At 38.9% G+C, this 21,942-nt stretch overlaps 1 protein-coding gene across 1 annotated transcript in view; it reads right to left on the bottom strand.

Moving 5' to 3' along the window:
- Positions 1-21,942, bottom strand: part of TTC29 (tetratricopeptide repeat domain 29) — a 214,486-nt gene that overhangs the window by 54,229 nt on the left and 138,315 nt on the right. The window contains 1 exon segment of the mRNA XM_050896042.1: positions 9,888-9,979. Within this exon segment, the coding sequence (XP_050751999.1) occupies positions 9,888-9,979 (92 nt within the window).

Raw genomic sequence — 21,942 nt, 5'->3', positions numbered from 1 at the left:
CATCCATTACTGGACTTTATTTCCAAAATGGTTGTCTAGGCACTACCTGTGCTGAGACTAATGAGACTAGTCCACCCAGAACCTCTGAGGGCAGAACTGGATCCTTTGAGTGAAATAAAACAAAATTCTTCTTCAGAATATTGTGCCATATTTTAAGGCCAAGAATGAAAATGCAGGTGATGATTTTACAGGGGTTTTGGAGTTTCTATTATTTTAATATTTTTTCTATTGCAGCTGATAACATTTTCAATACAGCTGGACCTCACATCCTGACAAAATAGGGGAAGGAGGTAAGAAGGCTAGTTTTTCAGCAAGACTTTTTGTACTCCTGTCATTCAGAGCTGCCATTTCTTGCTCTAGAACCCTGGTGGTGCAGCAGCAGCTCCATAACAGCGCTGTCTCTTAGTTCTGGGGATGACAGCCTTTCCCTGAGTGTAATACTGCACTTTGGCTGGGTGGATCAAAGGTTGCTGGAGTCACACAGGCAAACCTATAAACTGTGGATTGCAGGTGCCACCCCCAAATCCCAGTGAGATCAGAGCAACCTGAGGTCACAGCTGAATCTAAGTTGAAAATTGGCTAATGCACTTTGACAATAACATTTGCAGATTTCCTTTTTTTAATAAAGCCGGTCATATTAACAATATAAGACCTCTGCAGCATGATTACAAGATAGAAGATAGACATCTGGGTTTGCTTGTGAGTAAGGCACTGCGCTCTTTTTCCCTTTAAGGCTGAAGTGTTACTGCAGCTGACCTCAATATTAGCCTTGAACTTGAGTCACTAATGTAGGAGTGCAGCATGCTAAATGTCAAGCCACCAAGCAAGACAGAAAATCCAGTCTTAATTAAGAAACTCACAGAAATAGAAGTTCCTGTAAGTGATAAAGATTGTGATTTATTTTCTCACCATTTTAAAACACCTTCAAGTTATATTCCTGCAGCAAATGACTGACTGGGGTTTATTTACATCACGGTTTTTATTATAAACTACATTAGGGATATGTGCTTTCAAAATCTGGCAGAAGTCTGCAATTCCCTGTCTTATGCTATCAGAGTAATTATAACAGGGTAGAGCCTGCCATGGAACAGGAAACACAGCAAAGCATGGCTGCAAATTTGCAATATTGCAGTGATTATCTGTATGTGACTGAGATGAGCTAGATTGCTACAAAAGGATGCTAAAACACTGCAAACTAACATGCCTGACATGTTCAAGTATAAGCTACTATAAAGCTTAGTTGTCAATAAGCAGAGCTGGATTTACTAAAGTTTCCTAGTTTAAGTATTTCAATATCATGAGAATATTAAATATACTGTACTGTAAACATTTGCCAAATGTCAAAAGGCCTCTAAATTTTAGAATTAGAAACACATTTTTTTAAACTTATTTTTTTTCCTAAGAAGAGAAAATGGAATGTTTCCCCACAGAAATACAGCACATGATTTATATAAGTTAAAGGACAAGGTTAAAGTGTTAGACAAATATTAATTCCAGTTTTTCTAGTTTTCTATATGCAGTGCACAGGTGCAACTTGAAGAGCATATTATATGGTATAATCATTAAATCCATTCAACCAGACCTTTGAGAGTTAAAAACATATATTCTGAGGAAAAGGACTCCTCGGTCCAAGGAATGAGAATGAAACAGTGCAGAATATTTGTGTATCAAGGTGATTCCAGTTTCCAATTGGGAAAACAGGACTGTTAACACCCACATCCCCTGACAACTGTCCAATTATGTATATCACACTTGGCCTACTGTTTGCAGTAGAAGTAATCAATAAAGGATGTGGTTGAGTGAACATAGATTTTGGTTGAACCAATGCATGAAAACTTAATCATTTACTCAGAGTGGAGAAATCAAATAGAGCAGAGATGAAACAGCCACTAAGGGGTTTGTTGATTGTGCCACCAAGTTTGTGGGCTAGAGGCTGAAAGTAATAAAGCAAATGGAATCAGTGACAGGAGAAAATGTAAAAAGGTTTTCTTAATTTCATGAATTAATAGAAATGTTTTGATGTATTTTTGGCCATTTTTTATATATCACATAAAAACCAATGCTCCACATATAGAAAACATGAAAATTGCTAGGGCATATAACCTCTTTCAGGCAAACTGAAATCAATTTGATACATATCAGAAAGATATTTCTCACTGTTAGAACTTCACTTATGCCAACTAGCAACCGGTTGGTACAGTTTAACAATTTTTCAAAGGAAGTACTTTTAAAAGCACTACAGCTTGAGATATTTAGAGTATGCTGGAAGGATTACTGAAACACTTTATCCTGCACAGACCTGATAACATGATAAACAGGTCTTTCCTACTCAAAGGGCTAATATTTTACAGTTCCTTCAAAAATCTACATGTTATTTTATACAGCCATATACTTTCTATCTCCTTAGACATCACCTTCCTAAATGCATAAAATGTAATTTCCTAAAGATATAGTCATTCATGATCCCACAGAACAGTTATGATGACTTCAGCAGAAGAGATTACATATCTACAGCAACTCATTTTCCAGTTTCATGCTAAAATGCCCTATGAGATTTTTACCCCTATTAGACTTTTATGAAAATATGCACCTTTTATAGGATTGCTCATGTGATTGAATTGGATGTATAAATCATGTGTCCACAAGAAGTCATTACCATGGTGGACACTGGCAGAATAAGTCAAGAACATGATGCTATTATGTCAGATTTTTCCTTGGAAAATGACATGCCTAAATGCACATGATACAGATTTTCAGTTTCCCATGGTCTGTGGAAACATCTGCAGCAAAGATTTCACAAAAAATTCCAAAGCCATAGACAAGTTCTGAGCGATTAGGGAGGGCTCAGCCACTTTCTCCAACCTGTCACAAGGCAATCAGTGCAAATTCTCACAGACATTATGGTTATAATTAGGGAAACAGTCATCTTTTCTCTGTAAAGACATTATCCATCAAATTTAAAATGATTTGTACAAGTCTAGCCTAGATCAGGTAAAAATACAAGTAAAGAAAAAGTGATCAAGATGAGTATGGAGATTTTGTCACCAACAGTAATTATTCATACATTTATCCAATATTTTCTGAACAGGCTTGCCAGAAATTTGCTTGTTTGCTATATATCAGGTAAGTAAATATCCAAAAGTTTGGTGTGAGAGTAAAGAGAAACTTGTTTCTTTTAATGTCTTTCTTCACATTGGCTTTTCAAACTGTTTTTCTATGCCCTTTCCTCCTCCAAGGAAGAACCAGTAGAGCTGGACCAGCATGATTTTGTTCACGAAAAATGCTGGTATTGAATTTTGAAAAGTACGTTTGTCTGAAATATCCATCATACTGGGTTACAGAAAGTGTTCTATTAGAGAGCTTTACATGGCAAAAGTGAATTTATCTGGAAGGACTGCTTAAAACAAAGATCACAGAATCACAGTATGGTTAAGGTTGGAAGGGATCTCTGGAGATAATCTCCACCCGTCTTGCTCAGAGCAGGGTCAAATAGAGGAGGCCTGTGTCCAGTGGAGTTTTGAGTGACTTTTGCAGGATGAAGACTCCACAAACTGTTCCAGTGTTCACCCTCACAGTAATTTTTTTCTTCTTCTTGTGTTTAAATGGAATCTCATGTATTTCAGTTTGTGCCCATTGCCTCTTGTCCTGTCACGGAGCACCACTGAGAAGAACCTAGCGCCCTCTTCTTTACTGCTGCCTAAGAGCTACTGATAAGATCCCCCGAGCCTTCTCTTCTGTGGTCTGAACAGTCCCAGCTCCCTCAGCCTCTCCTCCTAGGACAGATGCTCCCAGTCCCTCAGTCATCTTTGCAGCCCTTTGCCGGACTCACTCCACTATGTCCCTCTCTCTCTTCTACTGGGGAGCCCAGAATGGGACACAGCACTCCTGGGGTGACCTCACCAGTGCTGAGTAGAGGCAAAGGATCACCTCCCTCGACCTGCTCGCAACGCTTTGCCTCATGCAGCCCAGGATCCCGTTGGTTGCCTTTGCCACGAGTGTGCATTGCTGTCTCATGGGCAACTTGTTGTCCACCAGGAAAGCCAGGTCCTTCTCTGCCAAGCTCCTTTCCATCCAGTCAGCCCGCAGCCTGGGCTGGTGCCTGGCGTTATCCCTCCCCAGGTGCAGGACTTTGCATTTCTCTTTCCTGGACTTCACGAGACTGCCATCGGCCCATTTCCCCGGCCTGCCGAGGTCCCTCTGAATGGCAGCGCAACCACCTACCTGGTGGATCAACCATTCCTCCTCAATGTTGTATTGCCTGCAAACATGCTGAGGGTACACTTGGTCACACCCTCCAGGTCATTAATGAAGATATTAATGAGTATTGGTGCCAGTATTGATGCCTGAGCACACGACTAGTGACTGGCCTCCCACTGGACTTCACGCTGCTGCTTACAATCCTTTGAAGGCCGGCAGCTCAGCTAGTTTTCAGTCTACCTCACTGTCTGTTTATCTAAGCCATATTTTATCAGCTTGTGTACGAAGACGTTATGGGAGATGGTGTCAGAAGCCTTGTTAAAATTGAGAAACAACATCCACTGCTTTGCCTTCATCCACCAAGCCAGTCATCTTATCCTAGAAGTCTATCAGATTGGTGAAGCATGATTTCCCTGTCTTAATTCCAGTCATTCTCTTGTCCTTAACATGTTTGGAAATTGCTTCTGGGATTATTTGTTCCACCACTTTCTCAGGGATTGAGGCGAGGCTAACCAGCCTGAAGTTTCCTGCATCCTCTCTCTTGAAGACAGAAGTGACGTCTGCAACCTTCCAGTCCTCAGGAACCTCCCCTAGTTGCCCCAACCTTTCAAAGATAATTGAAAGCAGCCTTGCTTTGCCCAGCTCCCTCAACATCCAATTCAAATGTTACTTATGCTATTTTCTCATGTCAGAGATACTTTACGGTCTACTCAGCTATTTTTGCTGCTTGTGATATAGTAAAAGTAATAATGGAATTTATCCATTTCTACTTAAAACAATGAATAAATGGGTTTTATGGAAGGGCATCCCCCCATCTGTGAAACCTCCTTACAAAATTGCCCCATGAAGACAATGGACGAAAACTTTCCAAGTTTCTATGACCCTCAGTCATAGAGTTCAAGCGCTCAAGAAGACGTAAGGCCCACATACACAAACAGATTTATATATCTTACCTGAGACATCTTTAATTTTTTGGAGCATAAATCCAGAACTGTGATCCTTTCAATTTTTGGTCAACTGAATGTCAGAGTTCAGTTCTGACTCAACTCTAGTTGCCATTACTGAAACTTGGTAGGATGAATCCCATGACTAGTGTGCAGCTATCGATGGCTACAGGCTATTCAGAAGGGACAGGTGAGGAAGGAGGGGTGGAGGGGTTGCCCTCTACATCAAGAAATGGATAGAGTGTGAAGAGCTGTCTCTGAAGAATAGCCACAAGCAGGTTGAAAGCTTACAGGTAAGAATTAGAGACCAAGGCAACAAAGGGAATGTTGTGGTTGGTGTCCACCACAGGCTGCTTGATCAAGTGGAGCCTATTGACGAAGCCTTCTTACTCCAGCTACAGGAGGCATCGCGCTCGCAGGCTCTCGTCCTGCTGGGGGACTTCAACCACCCCAACATCTGCTGGAAAAGTAGCACAGCGAGCTGTAGGCAATCCAGGAGACTCCTGGAGTGCATTGAGGATAACTTCTTAAGCCCTAAGTAATAGACAGCCCTACCAGAGGGGATGTGATATTGGACTTGATGGTCACCAATGCAAGTGAGCTAATCGGTGACGTCAAGATATGAGGCAGCCTGGGCTGCAGTGATCATGCACTGGTGGAGTTTGCAGTCCTGAGGGATATGGGTCAGGCGAAGAGTAAAGTCAGGACCCTGAATTTTAGGAAAGCAAACTTCCAGCTCTTCCAGGAGTTAGTCAATAAGACGCCCTTCGGAAACTGCCCTCCGGGACAAGGGAGCAGAACAGAGCTGGCAGAACTTTAAGGATGCTTTCCATAGAGCACAAGAGCTCTCCATCCCCAGGTGTAAGAAATCAGGAAAGGAAGGCAAGAGACCAGCATGGCTGAGTCAAGACCTGCTGGTCAAACTAAAGGGCAAGAAGGAAATGCACGGGCAGTGGAAGCAGGGACAGGTATCCTGGGAAGAGTATAGGGGATGCTGCCCAGTTGTGTAGGGATGGGGTCAAGAAGGCCAAGGCACAGCTGGAGCTGAACTTGGCAAGGGATGCAAAGAATAATAAGAAGGGCTTCTACAGGTATGTCAGCCAGAAAAGAAAGGTCAAAGAAAGCGTACCCCCCTCGATGAACACAACTGGCAAACTGGTAACAATGGACAAGGAGAAGGCTGAGGTAGTCAACAACTTTTTTGCCTCAGTCTTCACCGGCAACCTCTCTTCCCCCACCTCTCGAGTGGATGGACTGCAAGACAGGGACTGGGGGGAGCAAAGTCCCTCCCACTGTAAGAGAAGATCCGGTTCGTGACCACCTGAGGAACCTGAACACACCGAAGTCTATGGGACCTGACGAGATGCATCCCAGAGTCCTGAGGGAACTGGCTAATGCAGTTGCCAAGCCACTCTCCATAATATTTGAAAAGTCATGGCAGTCAGGTGAAGTGCCTGGTGACTGCAAAAATGGAAACATTGCACCCATTTTTAAAAAGAGTAGAAAGGAGGACCCTGGGAACTACCAACCTGTCAGCCTCACCTCTGTGCCTGGGGAGATCATGGAACAGATCCTCCTAGAAGCTCTGCTAAGGCATGTGGAGGACAGGGAGGTGATTCAAGACAGCCAGCATGGCTTCACCAAGGGCAAGTCCTGCCTGACCAACCTAGTGGCCTGCTATGATGTAGTGACTACATCAGTGCACAAGGGAAGGGCTACGGATGTCGTCTATCTGGACTTCCGTAAGGCCTTTGACATGGTCCCCCACAACACCCTTCTCTCTAAATTGTAGAGATATGGATTTGATGGGTGGACTGTTCGGTGGATGAGGAATTGGTTGAATGGTCGCATCCAGAGGGTAGTGGTCAACGGCTCCATGTCCAGATGGAGATCGGTGATGAGTGCTGTCCCTCAGGGATCCATATTGGGACCAGTACTGTTTAATATCTTCACCAATGACATAGACAGTGGGATCGAGTGCACCCTCAGCAAGTTTGCAGACACACCAAGCTGAGTGAGTGGTGTGGTTGACACACCTGAGGGACGGGATGCCATTCAGAGGGACCTGGACAAGCTCGAGAAGTAGGTCCATGTGAACTTCATAAGGTTCAACAAGGCCAAGTGCAAGGTCCTGCACCAGGGTTGGAGCAACCCCTGGTATCAATACAGGCTGGGGGATGAAGGGATTGAGAGCAGCCCTGCCGAGAAGGACTTGGGGGTACTGGTGGATGAAAAGCTGGACATGAGCTGGCAATGTGCGCTCGCAGCCCAGAAAGCCAGTTGCATCCTGGGCCACATCAAAAGAAGCGTGGCCAGCAGGCTGAGGGAGGTGATTCTGCCCCTCTACTCCACTCTCGTGAGACTCCACCTGGAGTACTGTGTCCAGCTCTGGAGTTCTCAGCACAATAAAGACATAGACCTGTTGGAGTGGGTCCAGAGGAGGGCCACAAAAATGATCAGAGGGATGGAACACCTCTCCTGTGAAGAAAAGCTGGGAGAGTTGGGGTTGTTCAGCCTGGAGAAGAGAAGGCTCTGGGGAGACCTCATTGCAGCCTTGCAGTACCTAAAGGGGGCTTATAAGAAAGATGGGGACAAACTTTTTAGCAGGGCCTGTTGTGACAGGACAAGGGGTAATGTTTTTAAACTAAAAGAGGGTAGATTTAGGCTAGATACAAGGAAGAAATTTTTTACAATGAGGGTGGTAAAACACTGCAACAGGCTGCCCAGAGAGGTGGTAGATGTCCCATCCCTGGAAACATTCAAGGTCAGGTTGGACGGGGCTCTGAGCAACCTGATCTAGTTGAAGACATCTCTGCTTATTGCAGGGGGGTTGGACTAGATGACCTTTAAAGGTCCCTTCCGACCCAAACTATTCTATGATTCTATGACTCTATGATTCATAGGTGCCCAGACTTTTCTACATAAAAGTTTCTCAAATGGCTGAAAGGTGCTGAGAGTCATCATGATATTTTACAGCACTAAGCAGTTTATGCCTATCACACACCTAAAGCTCTTCAAAGCAGGCACATATGTAAGGTGTTCAACTTGTTTAACACTCTCAGGGCATAACTACCAGATGGGTTTTATAACAAATACCACAGCAGCCATTTTCCAGAGGAAGGGTTTATGGTTGTCTCTTTACCTGTGCAATAGATTAGCAGTTAAATCCCTGATCCTAGACATGAGAGTGAGTTCCTCCTTCACTTGAATCAATCAGAATGTTCCTCCCCCAGGAGAATGCCTTAAATACTAAACTGGGGAGTCTTATTGCTCATATAGCCCTCTCACTTCTCCTTACCTACAGGTTTTCCTCTTTTTCAAATTGCAACAACCAGAAAGCAGTGAGACTGTCCATTCCCGGATAGATAGAGAACTCTCCCAGAAGGTGTGGAGTACAGATTTGATACAAGAAAATCACTAGCCGCTCCTTCTTTAGCTTTACTTTTAAGAAAAGAATTTGCACTGGCATGGTCTTTCAGATGAAGGGTTTAGCAACCTGACTTCAGAAGGATCTCCAAATCTGTAACTTTTGAGTAAATAAATGTATGTGCTCTCATTCCAGAATGACTAAATCACAGAGAGAGGAAATGAATATATATGGTTTTCTAGGAATGTCCTCTTGGCTATCTTAGGCCACCCTCTACCCAGACTGCTGCTTTTTGTGATTACAAGGAACCCATGAATGCTACTGAGAGCTCAGACACCTTTGCACTCATTGCAAAGTCACTTATTGTAACAGCTGGTGTCCTAGCAACTAAATCTTTCTCAGTTAGGCTTAAGACAGTTTTGAAAATGGGACGTGGTATTCCAAGTCTGTTCTGTGGCTTTTTGAACATCTTATCCCATGTGCTTATTTAGGATGCTCAGAATATGAGTAGCCATGAATTATGTATCAGAGAGCTGAAGAGAACTGTGATTGTGGCTGGTCCCTATATGCTCTGAAAGGCCAAGAGACAAGGGATCTAACTCAAACAGGAGAATTTGCTCTGCACACTGAAATAAACCTGGTGACAAGTCCTCCTCCATAAACAATTTGCCAACCTCTATCATGCATGATATGCACTGAAGTCCCCAAACATAGGATGAATCAAGGATAAGCTGCAACCTTCACTTTAATCTCTTTTTTCCTACTTCATATGATAATTGCATTAGACTACTTTATGTCAAAATTATTTGTGTAAGAAGTTGAAGTAGTTTCAAACTAATTCACCTGGAAGAAGACTTTAATGTCAGATGCTGAAACGAAAACATTGAAGACAAGCATCTTATTTGCAAAAAATTTATATCTAGTTACACATGCACAAATCAGAAATGCCTCCACAGAAGAAGTGAGTGCAATAAATGAAAACTTACAGTTTGGAAAAGATTACACTGAGACACCTTCAGAAGCTTGCTACATTCTTCAAGGTTTTCTGTCTTTTTTAATCTAGAAAATATGCCTGGATTTCTATTTTCCAGTAAGGTCCTCCCAAACTTGTGGGGAAAAAAAAAAATTTAAAAAGCCCCCAGAAAGTCAGAAAAAAAGGACATACTATAGTTTACAGGTAAAGAAAAGCTTGGATCACACACTTTAAAAAATGTGTACCAGTTTAAAATAACTTTCGATGAAAGGGTCACTTACTGCAAGAAGGGCACTGCTTAAAATTTAAGCAGTCAGTAATGGGAAGCGACAGACCTCTAACAATTTAAGTCTTTCACAGTTGAATGAATCTGCACTGACAGTCAGACAAGGATGTGCTAACGTACCTTACCAGGATCTTGGCTATAGCTGCATATGCTCTGCCTAGGCCAGCAGAATCACAAAGTGCTGTGAAGATTTTTACAGAGGTGTTCAAATTCTGTGAAACAGGAAAATAAAACCCAGTAAATGCAATGCTAAGAATTCCCACTTTTTTTTTGCTGTCTCTGTGTCCATATGAAACACAAAATTAAAGTTTTCCCACTTGTAAATTTCTTCTTTAATTAGCTGTAATAGGACTAGGTTTTTGATCATTACTTACAGTTGTTTGAAACTACTCAATAATTACAAATTAAAAAGATATAGCTTGCATTGAGTCCCGGTATTTTGGCACTTTGCAAAAACCAAAGGGGTATTGCCTGATTTGCAATATAAATTTCCTTATCCATAATTTAAAAGATTTTAAGAAGCTATGCTTTTATGAATTTCTGATAATCAATACCTTAAGACAGTTTCCTTTGCATTCATAATGTTTTAGAATGATATGCCGAAATACAACTTAATATTATTTTTCTTTCTTTAAACTGTCACTATGACAACTTTTCTTAGTACAATTCAGATGCCCCAAAAGTGAATAAATTATAGGTTATACATTTAAACTATGTTGGCTTAAAATACTGTAGATAATGTTGTTGTTTTATGACTAATTATTCACGCACACAAGCAATTTGTTAACATTCGTTTGGAATGTACTCTATTATCATGACCCCTCCCATAACCAAAGGTTTGCAGCTGCTGCATAAAAACATATGATCTTAATTTAATTTAACACTGACATCACCTGTATTGCATAATTTGTCTTTTCATCCATTTTTTTTCCAATGGTGATGACGGGAGAGTGCATATAAAATTAAATCCTATTCTTTCCTCCCTCCTCTTTGTTGCTTGACCCAACCTATTACACACATGAGAAAACAGGAAATCTCCAAAGACTATCTATGGAAATCCTTTTTGCACATTTCCAAGAAAGGAGTAGCGAATGTCATTTACCAGCTCTGAAGGGGGATGGGAGATGCCCAGGGACATATGACAGTATCCTGCATGCCCCAAGATGCCTATTTATACTGAGGTAAAAGATAGGGCATTTTCTATTAAGACTGCATCCCCTGTCATTGGCAAAGTGCGTAGTTCAAGAGAAGACAACCTCTGTGTGTTAATGCTATGGATGTCACCACTTCTATCACAGTTTCCACTACTCAGATTTCCTAGTTCTTGAAAGTTTTACTACATGCAGGAGTATCCCTGGACAAGGCTCTTATTTTTTAGTCATATAAGCTCTGTGTGGATAAAAAGTAGCGTTTATTAATGTGCACTGCACTATTTATCATCCCTCAAGTACTTTCTTATCAGTTCTGTTCTCATGTACATCAGCACTGCATCCTGTACTTGAAGGTCATTGTCAATTGAGTTATCAATGCATAAGATATGACAAAGAGTATAAAGACACCTCAGTTAGGAAGGTGTCACATCAGTTCAGAACTCGCCCTAAACTGAATGCATTCTGAAACTTGTCAAGGCCTGCAGCGCATCCTTCTAATCCAGGATGGTAACAGAAACACGCACACTAGTGTCCAAGAAACAGTTCTGGGTTTTGCATTTAACTCAGAGGACCTAAAACATTTGTTGTAATAATCGTGCCCATGTCAGAAAATCTGCCAAAAGAGTGTCAGGAGGTTTCCAAAATTTTATGTACTGGACTGAAATCACTCCTACTTTAAATTGGCCTCCGCAATATTAAACTAGGACACAGGACCTCTAGTGGTTACTATCTAGCCCAGAAAGGTTACTGAGACACCTAAGACTTAGGCTACTGTACTTTTTTTCTACCAAAGATATCACAAAGCCTAAAAAGTGCAGATAAAACCAAGGAAAAACCATAGACAGAGCAGCTAAAGAAAAAATTGGTTCACTGCATCTCTGCAACAGCTGCTAGAAAGAAGTAAGTAAATAAATAAAGCCACTCATTCATATTGACGAAAAGCGTTCATTTTGGTCCCAGATTACTACTACTCTACACAAATCAGATGTTTCATTCTAAATAATGATGAAATAACAATAATTAAATCATCTACATGAAAGGGAGGAAATCTTGATAAATTACAATAGAAAATACACTCTTTATGTCTGTATTTCAAATAACTCCTCCAGCTTCAGATACTATGTAGGGACAAAGAAAGGGACACGTTCTTGATGGAAAGGAGCTGTGTAGTGCCCCTGTATGCTACAATTGCCCAGTATCCATTTATGTCGAGGAAGTGAAGAGGGGCCTTCTCACTTATGTTGCATGCCTTACCTTCAGCATTCAGAATAGAAAAAGAAGAGGAGGTAGGGCAGGATAAAATGCTGGATTAACACGTAAGCATTAGAGGATTTAATCCAAAGTCTCTTGCAATTACAGCACACTTCTAATTTTCATTTAAAATGAAAAATTCTAAAGCTTGCATGCTGGCAAATCAAGTGGAATTGACACAGTGATGTCTGCCAGAATTTGTAAGCAGCCTGAAAACAAATGGACATGAAAAGTTTCCTGTTTATTTTCATGGGATATGAACAACCAGTCCATCTAACTGTCTTAGATATCACATAACAGAAGCCAGGCATGTGGCAAGAGAGTATTGAGTGGGCATGGCTGGGCCAGTCATCTATTAGCTCTCTGACAAGTGGATAAATATTTGGAACACATATCATTTAGATCTAATGGAATTTATAGGCTCCCATGAAAGTTTTTCTACCTTTAGACAGAAGTATAGCCAGAAACGAGTCTTTTATATATATTTTGGCCAATCTGTGCAGAGGACAGTGACATCCAAGGAAGAGGTGGATACGTCAATATCCAGATGTCAATAATTAATGCTGAAAACTCCTACACAAATGTGCAGTTTTGCTGCATTTGTGGTCTTAGAGAATACAGCTGTCATTACACAAACAAAAAGGATGGAAAAATTGTTTTAGACAACAGAACAAAAGTCTTCTTATTAAGGTAACATGCTTCTGCTTCAGTATTCTATGACAAATATTGTGCATTAAAATATCTTGGTAATTTTCTTCATGTTAAGGAAATGTAAATAAAAATCTATAACATTGTGTAAAGAGATATTGAATGGGACTACACTAGAATCTATACTAGTAATGTACATTAAAAAGAGTGGGTTTGGGTATTATACAAATCTGGCTGAATTTCCTTCTCAAAACCAGACAAAGTTTTCAGAGGTTTAGAGTTACTGAAGGGGGAAAAATGTCCTGGCTTTTTTGTTGTTGTTGTTTTTTGTTGTTGTTGTTTTTTGTTTGGTTTTTTGTTTTTAAATTTGCTATGTACAAAGAGTTCTGAGGAAGGAAGCTGTTGCAATAGATTTATCCTGATCATGCTAGGCTCCATTATAAAATTTCCATACTATTTCAAAGACAGTTTGATACTCCTGGCAACTAGGGGAAAAAGATCATTGTACATGCAGTTAAACAGGTTAGAATAATGTACAGTTCTTTCTACCTCTGAAAAGAAAATGTAAGGTAAGTTTAACAAAACAAAAATTATAGAAACTGCGTTGATTCTGGTCACGAATTAGTTTTTGGCTCTATGTGACCAAGCACACTGACTGCCTCAAACTTCCTACTTCTGTGGGTCCGCAGTGGAAATACTGCTTAAAAAAACAAATAAAATGAAAATCAAAGTCTAATACAGAAATGAACAGTGGGTTTCAATCACTTGTTCTCATTCGTGCAGGATGTGGGAAGGTGGCAGGGTGAAGACTTCAACTTCGTCTTCCACATTATGGACAACTGTCCCACATGCCGTCCACTACTATTTTGGTGTATGGAGGGAAAAAAAAATAAAAGAAGTAGTTTTTTGATGGCTCCAAAATAGAAATTAAAAAAATCAGGATGCATTGTACAATTTCCCTTGTTTTCTTGCTTAGCACTAAAAGTTGGATGCAGGTGCACCTGGAAGGAGGATAGCTACTGTGGGAGCATTTATTTACAAAATCAACTCTCTTCCTGGGTCTTTGTAGGTCTATTGTGGCTACAATTAGTTGCAGTGTAAAAATAAAGTAAAGTAACAAGCTCTGCTTAAATCCTCAAACTGGAGCCTATTTGTGGTATAGCTCTTGCACTAATTCTCCAGATAGTGGTGAATTTCATGTTTACCTCCTTTGCCAATAAAAATATTAGGCAGATCTCAGGCCCAGATTTGCTTCTCAGTTATCTCAGCATTATGCCAGCGTGACCCTCCTGGGGTTATTCCATTAATATAAAACAGATATACCAGCTCCTCCCTCAGGACTCCCCCTGCCCAAAATCCCACCTCTTATTTTTTATTGTTGTCACACCTGTACTTCTTTCATACATACATAAAAACATGCACACACGTCATCGGCATACACTGAGGACTCAGACAAAAGGACATAGGCTGTACTAAACATGGATACATCTGGGGATAATGGACAAAAGAGTAAAAATTGAAGGTATGAATTTATGTTGAATAAAGAACGTCTATCCAACTCAACACAAGATTAATGCTACTACCAGTATTTCATTATTTTGGTAAAATACATTACTCTGACATAAACATTATGCGATAATATTGATTTATAATACTGTAACTTTAAAAAACACAAAAACATAGTTCTGCTCTCAGCTTTGCACTTGATATTGTTGTCAAACTTTATTGGAAATACATTTATTTTTATTTCTGAAAATCTAGCTGTGTTTAGCCATTTCACAGCTGGTTGAGCAGTAAAGATGCTTCTGCCTCATTTACAGATCTTGAACATGAATCAGACAATCAACTGGAACATTAGTCAAAGACATCACTCGCTAATGATTTCTGACAGGTGCTGCAGTAACAGGCTAAGGCCCAGCCTGGCCAGCAGCATCTGACAATATTTTTCTGGAGCCAACAATAGGTGTTGGTAGACAGACAATGCAACTGGGTGAGACTACTGGCCTCATATGACTTAGTACCTCTTAAATACTTTCCGAAAAAACACATAGCTCTGACAGTCACTAAATAATCACTTCCATGCAGTCCAGTGAAAATAAAAGGCAATAGAACTGTATGGGTAGGCATTTTGCAGTTCAGTGAACTCTCTCCCATAGCTCCTCAAGAAATGCATATTTAGAAATGCCTAAAAAGTGCAGTCTTTATTACCATAATTTGAGTGGTTACACGCCTGTGGCCATCCTGAGTAAGGTCAAAGAAAAGTTTCACAATACCAACCCAGCTGTATTCTTATTTTGGCCAAAACACAGTATTGTTTGTGAGAGAGGTTGGACAGCAATAAGAATTTTTCTGGAATTGGCCAATCTGGTCTGTTCCAGAACTGCTATTCCAGGGACTTTAATGTGGGTATTTGGATAATGCATAGCATAAGCATGCATCTTGGAGCAAGGGAATCAGGGACAGGGGGATGGGGATGGATGTAGAAGTCTGGCCAAGTCAAACATCAAAGCGGAGCACCCTTGTTCAAGACCTTCCACAGGCTTTTGCTAGGACATGGCTAATCACTAAGGTGTCGCTTGATTGACACTCTCCCTGAGGGGTAACTGGTCCATCCAGTCCACACTCTTCCCTCCCCTGTTATACTCGGCTATCAAGTGCAATGTTTACCTTGATGCTCTACAAACTTGCACAGCAATACGTGCTTCAGGTTACTCACGTCTGCATCTGTTTAAAGGATTAGAGAAGGGAAGACAAACATTTCACTCCTTCCTTAACAGTCTATCAAGATAAGACCTAAGGTTCTTCGCCTGTATCAAGTCTTACTTGTATGCCTTGCATAATATTCAGAGTATGTATATTTTGCTTTGATTCTGAATGGATGATATGTAAATACAAGTAACTAATTGAAAAAGTTCCTTTCCCCAGAGTAATTTCAAACTTTTGTTGGCTTCCACGAGGTCAGGAGTTCACCCTGTATGCTTCATTTTGCTGCACAGGAAACTTAAAAGTGATGAAATGTACAGATGATTGAATAAATGTTAACTTCTGTTCCCATCCTTCTTAGTTCTTCTGTATTAGCTTCTGTATTACTGTTCTTAATTCTGGCCTTCTGTGCCACTAATAATTATATTAATTCTGGTTCTCTACACCTACAACTTTGTAGGAATGCAGTCATCATTTTATTATTTACTATACCTCGTAAAGAGTTTTATTAAAATAAATAAAAAATCTTTTACAAAATCAGCCAGGTCCTTCAAACTAAAAACCTATGCAAACATCAAAACCAGGTATTTAGTTTGTTATTATTGTACAATTTGAAATCTTTACTGCAAGAGACATTACTCTAGTAAAGGTTGTTGCAATCTTTATTTAGTACGGGAATGTAATGTTTTCCAAACCAGCCATTGTTGACATATTTCTTCAAAATAGAGCATGGCTTAACAGTCTGGAGTGAAGAAGCTTCATCTGTTACCCTTTAACAGCAATATAAGAGGAAAAAACAGTTTATGTATCCTTTCCATCCTGACAGATGTGACAATAGCTGGAAACACTGTGCCTGCCAAGAGCTTTTATCAAGTATGTTATAACAACTAGTAATAAGTGTAAATAATAAATGGCTACGATCTTATGGGAAACGGTGGCAATACTAAACAATTTTTGGTGCTTGCTGATGGGAGTCTGCTAGTCTTGGAATTCCCTGGCTTCCCAGTAGAGTTTTGGCCTGACAATAAACAACAGTTTAATACTTTATCTAATCCCAGCCAGGAGGTAAGTTCAACAGCAAGCTTTTGCAGATGTTCACATCCAATAATCTATCCATAATTGATGAAACAGGGAGGTCAGATGTAATGGTTGCTACTATTCCAGCAACAAATAAATGGTTATTGACAAAACAAGGCAGTGTGGCGCTGAGTGCTGAGCAGTGACAAGCATGAAACAGTGCTGAGACAGAAGTAGTGATGTGAATACAGCCCTTCATCTTGAGAATTCCTCAATGTGATGTGTGGCATGAGGGCCACTCTGACACATAAGCAGATGGAGGTGACTTGTAAAGGAAAAATGAGATTCCGCAAGTACATAAAAGACAAAGGCAGAGGCGGAGAAAGAAACAAGGAGAAAGGAGTGGACAAGGCTGGAAATTTGGGTAAGTGCAATAATGTGAATTGTTCAGAAATGTTTTTGTGTAGCAGCACTGTGATCCAGATGTCTGGACTGCATTTATCACACTGTTGTGTCTACATGAATGTACCTGGCTGTCAGATTGCTGTAGCCTCCTAAGACATTAATATCATATTATATGTACGTGCATGCTTAAATGCCCATTACTTCTTAGACAAAGCACATATAAATATTCTGCTTCGTGCTTATTAATATCTTTAGTCCACCCATGAACAGGTATTTTTAATTACACAAAGTTTTCCTAGCTAAAAGCAAACAAACCAACCCTTAAATTTGCATAACACAATGGAAAAAAATGCAGAGGCAAACCAGGAAGGTATACAAAAAATTTTAGTTAAAAACCATTATTTTTCTGCATACCTATATGGAAATTAAGGAAAAGTTCTCATTCAGCTGAAAACCTCATATTCTTTAAGTTTTAACCCATGTAAGAAATGTAGTAAAAGGATTAATAGACTGTTTTTATTGACTGAATAAAACTTGAGTCATTTACATGCAAATAGACACTTGAAATCTTTTACATCCATTTCAGTGCTAAAAGATAGTATTTTTACAATGTTTACTGTGTAATATTCTAATATGAAAAACAGCAGAATTAAATGGTGGCCATTATTGCTATATGTAGTCATAAAAAGATTTCAGACAGAAATATTTTAAATATTAATATTACTAAAATCACTTAAAGCACCAAGGAATGTTAAATCGATTTATTTAGAAGTACAATTTATTTCACACTTTGCTACCAATTCTTTTGATCAGCTCTGAAATAATACATAAGCTGAAAGCAAAACAGCAAAACAAATTGCTCCTAGCAATGAAGCAGCAAGCTCTAGGCTTTATACTGGCATGCTTCTGTGTTTTAACTTCTCAGGTTATTTATCTATTAAAGGATAAATTTTAAATTCCTTCAGATCTGATGCCTGAATCAAGACCTCCTGTTCTCCAATCTAGCCATCGATGGTTCTGATTAGAGCAAGTTGTTAAGCATTTGCTTACACCTGAATATATGAGTTGTCCCCTTGAAGTGAATGGGAATAACTGAATTGAAATTTAAACACATATTTAATAAGTAAATTGCTGTAGCTTGAACTATACCAATTTGAGAAACCAATCTAATTTTAAAAGCCTTACTTTATAGAAATTTTTTTAAAGCCTGTTCATTTGAACTAAAATATACAAAGGAAAACAAAACCTCCACGATTATGAATATATTTGCATTTAAGTACTGAAATTCCTGAGTTTGTACAGTGTGGGTACAAATGTTTCATTTCTCAAAACACATAAAAAGTCTCAGTTCCGTAAGTATATTATCTAACAGAATTAGAAAATTTCTTATACAGTTTTTCAGCCATTTGCTACAGCCCTGGGTACAATATGTGCAGTTTCACTAATGGACATACTACTGACAGTTCTAAGGATCTTTCACACTATTATTTCTCAGATAATATAAGCTATGAACTTAGACATGCTATAACTATCTCTTTCCCTCAATTATATACAGCATTTAGGTTCCAAGGTTTAGCACACCTAAGCTAGAAATCCAATATAGTCTAAAGTACATAAAGTAAATAACCTCTATAACATACAGTTGTACTGCTTTGTCTTTTTTGTTCCTAGCCTGTGGGAATGAAATGAGTGGAAACGTGTATATCAGCAGTTATTCAAAAAAAAAAAAAAAAGAAAAAAAAGAGAAGTATTTTTTATTAGCTACTCTAAGAAAAAGTTTCAATACAGTAAGTAGAAAATGTCTGCCTAAATCACATCTTTTAACTGACAGAAGACAGTTATTAGAGTTTTAGAAACCTCAGTCAGGGCAAGTGGACTAATTGTAACCTTATATCCCATAAACCAGACACTGTATAGCTGTGGTCACAATCTGGCTCCTACCTTGCCTGGGAAAGCATAAGCAAGAGCCATCTCCACTGGCCATACCTAGCAGAGAATATGCAGAGAATAGCAGAGACTGTTCCATCCCATCAGCTATATTAAAAAGGTAGGACCAGAGCAAAGGCTCCATGATCGCCCACTGCTCTGCCCTCCACGCCTTGGTGAAAAATATATGCAAAGATATTTTTATTCCCTTGCAGAGCAGTTTAAGGAGTTTTTATCGCTTTGTCCTCAATGTTTCAACATATTAGAGCTAAGCAAACCTCCAGTAAGGGACAATTTGCTGCTTTTGAGTTCAAACATAACAGCTAGCAACAATTTCATGGAAATGATTCAGTCTCATATAAAAAATTCTCTTGATCTTAGGATATCTATTGTTATTATTAATGCAGAAGCATGTAAATATTCTTATTAATGTTGCACTGCAGCTCCCTCCAGCTCTTTTGCAAACTTATACAGAGAGTGTGTGTGTATGTGTGCAAGTGCATGTGTGTATAAGGTAATAATAAAACTTGTCATTTTGTAATAGATATCCTGACTCAAAATCTTACAGAAAAATAGAGTTTGAAGTGTGGGAAACCACATTTGATATGTTAAATGGCATGATTTCTAAATTCAGGCTGTTTAATATATATATTTTAAGTAAGGCCACATAAAACTTGTAAGTATATATAAACCCAGCAACTTTCACACTGTTTGGGAATTAAGCAAACAAAACAATGTCCTCCATGCATAGCCCCCAAAACTGGGGTTTTAAACTTTTTGTCACCAGCTTGTATTCAGATTCCTGAGAACACCAGAGGTCAGATAGTCTGAAAATTCTGAAAAGGTGCTATAGATTTATCTAACAGAACATGCAGTCAAATCTGCAGCTCACTGCAGTTGTCTTGCTCTTTTGGGATGTATGAATGATTAAATTTAAAATTGTAATGGATGTGATGAAAGTCCACCCATTTATGGTGTTCTGGTAGCCAGTCTTATGGAACATGAGACTCCTGAAGAGTAAGGTTGATATCAACAAGTTACTAGTGCATTTATTTTCATTGTTGCTATGGGAAAACATGGAAATCTGATAATCTGATTTGCTTGTCATCAAGTAATAGATTTTTTACGTATTTCATATTTTTTGTTTCTCATGCTCTATAATTTTTGTATAACATGACTACTGTAATTCTGCAGCAGCACTGCATTTAAGAGTGTTTTCTTACAAAGGGTATTCTTGTGGTACATTTATCTTGACAAAAATCCAGTTTACTGAGGGGAGTTATTTTGATGCCATTAACCAAGCAAAATGCAATTTGAACCACAAAAGGAAATTTGAACCTTTCTCAAAAGGAAAATGATACCATGTTCCAAGGCAATTGTAGTGGACACCATATCACCAAGGTGCAAATCTGTGTGGTATACAGAAAAGTACTGAAGGAAAATAGCGTCATTACATCTCAGGGCTACTCAGAACATGTTCCCTGGTTTTTTTCAGGTTTTCAAGAAACTGGCTAAGATAGGGAAACGATTATCTAAATTAAGCCAACAGTCTTCACTAAAAGACTGTTAACTTTCATATCCAAATAAGAAGTTAGATCTTTCTTTCACTTTAAGAATTAAGTGCTAAATTAACAACAAAAAATCAATTGAATGATCAGACATTCACCTCTTTCCTGAAGTTTCAGGTCTTCTTTAATATTCTCAACACAAATAATTTCTAATTTCTTAATTCCATCAGTATTTGAATCAGTATATTTTGTCAGGGCGAAGTTCACTACCAGTACTAATTTTTCTCACATAATTTTGTTTGTACTATCTTCATCAATGCCTAGCAGCAGTGGGACCTTTCAGAAACATGAAATTTAATCAGTTTCATAATTGACTCACTAATTCTAGACCTTCAAGAAGAAAACCTTTCTCTGTACATAATCCATTGTCAGTGTCAAGATCAATCAGAAGTGCCTACCTTCAAAGATGACTCAGAGTTTTGTCTGTTTTTTTATTCCTCAGATATGAAAAACACAAAATTTCTATATAAGTACAGTTTTAAGAACAATTTAAATAATCGCTTCAAAAAAATTGAAGCCTCTAGGAATGATGAGACCTTTTCTTAAACTGGTATGCTAAAATGTTTTTTCAAGCACATGACGTCATTTGCTAAGCTGAAAGTGTTACACTTCATTACTAATGGCTAAATATCACTTACAGATGAATAAAGGACAATCTGATTTAGAAGAAGGAAGTTTGAAATAATACCCATTGAATAGTATCTTTTGATGTGTTTTGTGAGTCTCCATTTAAGTGTTTCTTTTTGTAACAACAGTCATGAAAGCTTAAACCTAAACTCAGTGATCTACCCAGACACCATTGACAGAAACGTGTCTTGAAGTTCAACCTTCTAGCAAAGCACTAGAATAGTAAGCAAATCTCAAAGGAATGATGCTCATTCTTCTCAACTACCTTTCACAATGTTTGAGAAAAAAGAGGATAGCATTCAGTCTACCTTTTGGAGTTCTTTTACTTGCTAAGATCCTCCTTGATTCACCAAATTCATACAAACATATGGGCGTAATCTATATAATTAGATATAATAGATATAATTAGATAAAATATACCGTGCTTACTAACTTCAGAATATCTGCATCCCAGATACATTTACTTATATTCTCTCTAGCTGCATGACTTGAGACAAAATTTTCAGTTGTTTTGACTTTTTCAGAGATTAACTTTATGGTCATAAATCACCTCTGATTACTTTAATAGGGTCATTTCAAATGTGAAGATGTCTTTGTAAGTTCATAAATTTTCTTGATAATTTTATGCCTGTGGCTTGTATATCGTAATTCTGACAATTCATGCACATAGCATTATGTCATAAATTACCATATTTATTTTGGCATGAGTCTCAGTACTCGTGAACACTGCCTCTATTATTTAAATATGTAACATATCTGAAACACAGGATTCAATATCCAAAATAAAGGAACACTTAGAAAAAACCCCTAACGCTCAGACAAAGGATGAGGACTGGAATTTTCCTGATGATTTGGGATGCAACTCTAATTGAAAGAGAA

The sequence above is a fragment of the Gymnogyps californianus genome, chromosome 4 (genome assembly GCF_018139145.2).
Source record: "Gymnogyps californianus isolate 813 chromosome 4, ASM1813914v2, whole genome shotgun sequence".
Classification (NCBI taxonomy): domain Eukaryota; kingdom Metazoa; phylum Chordata; class Aves; order Accipitriformes; family Cathartidae; genus Gymnogyps; species Gymnogyps californianus.
Note: the sequence above shows the minus strand (reverse complement) of the source record. Positions and strands in the feature narration are given on the sequence as shown.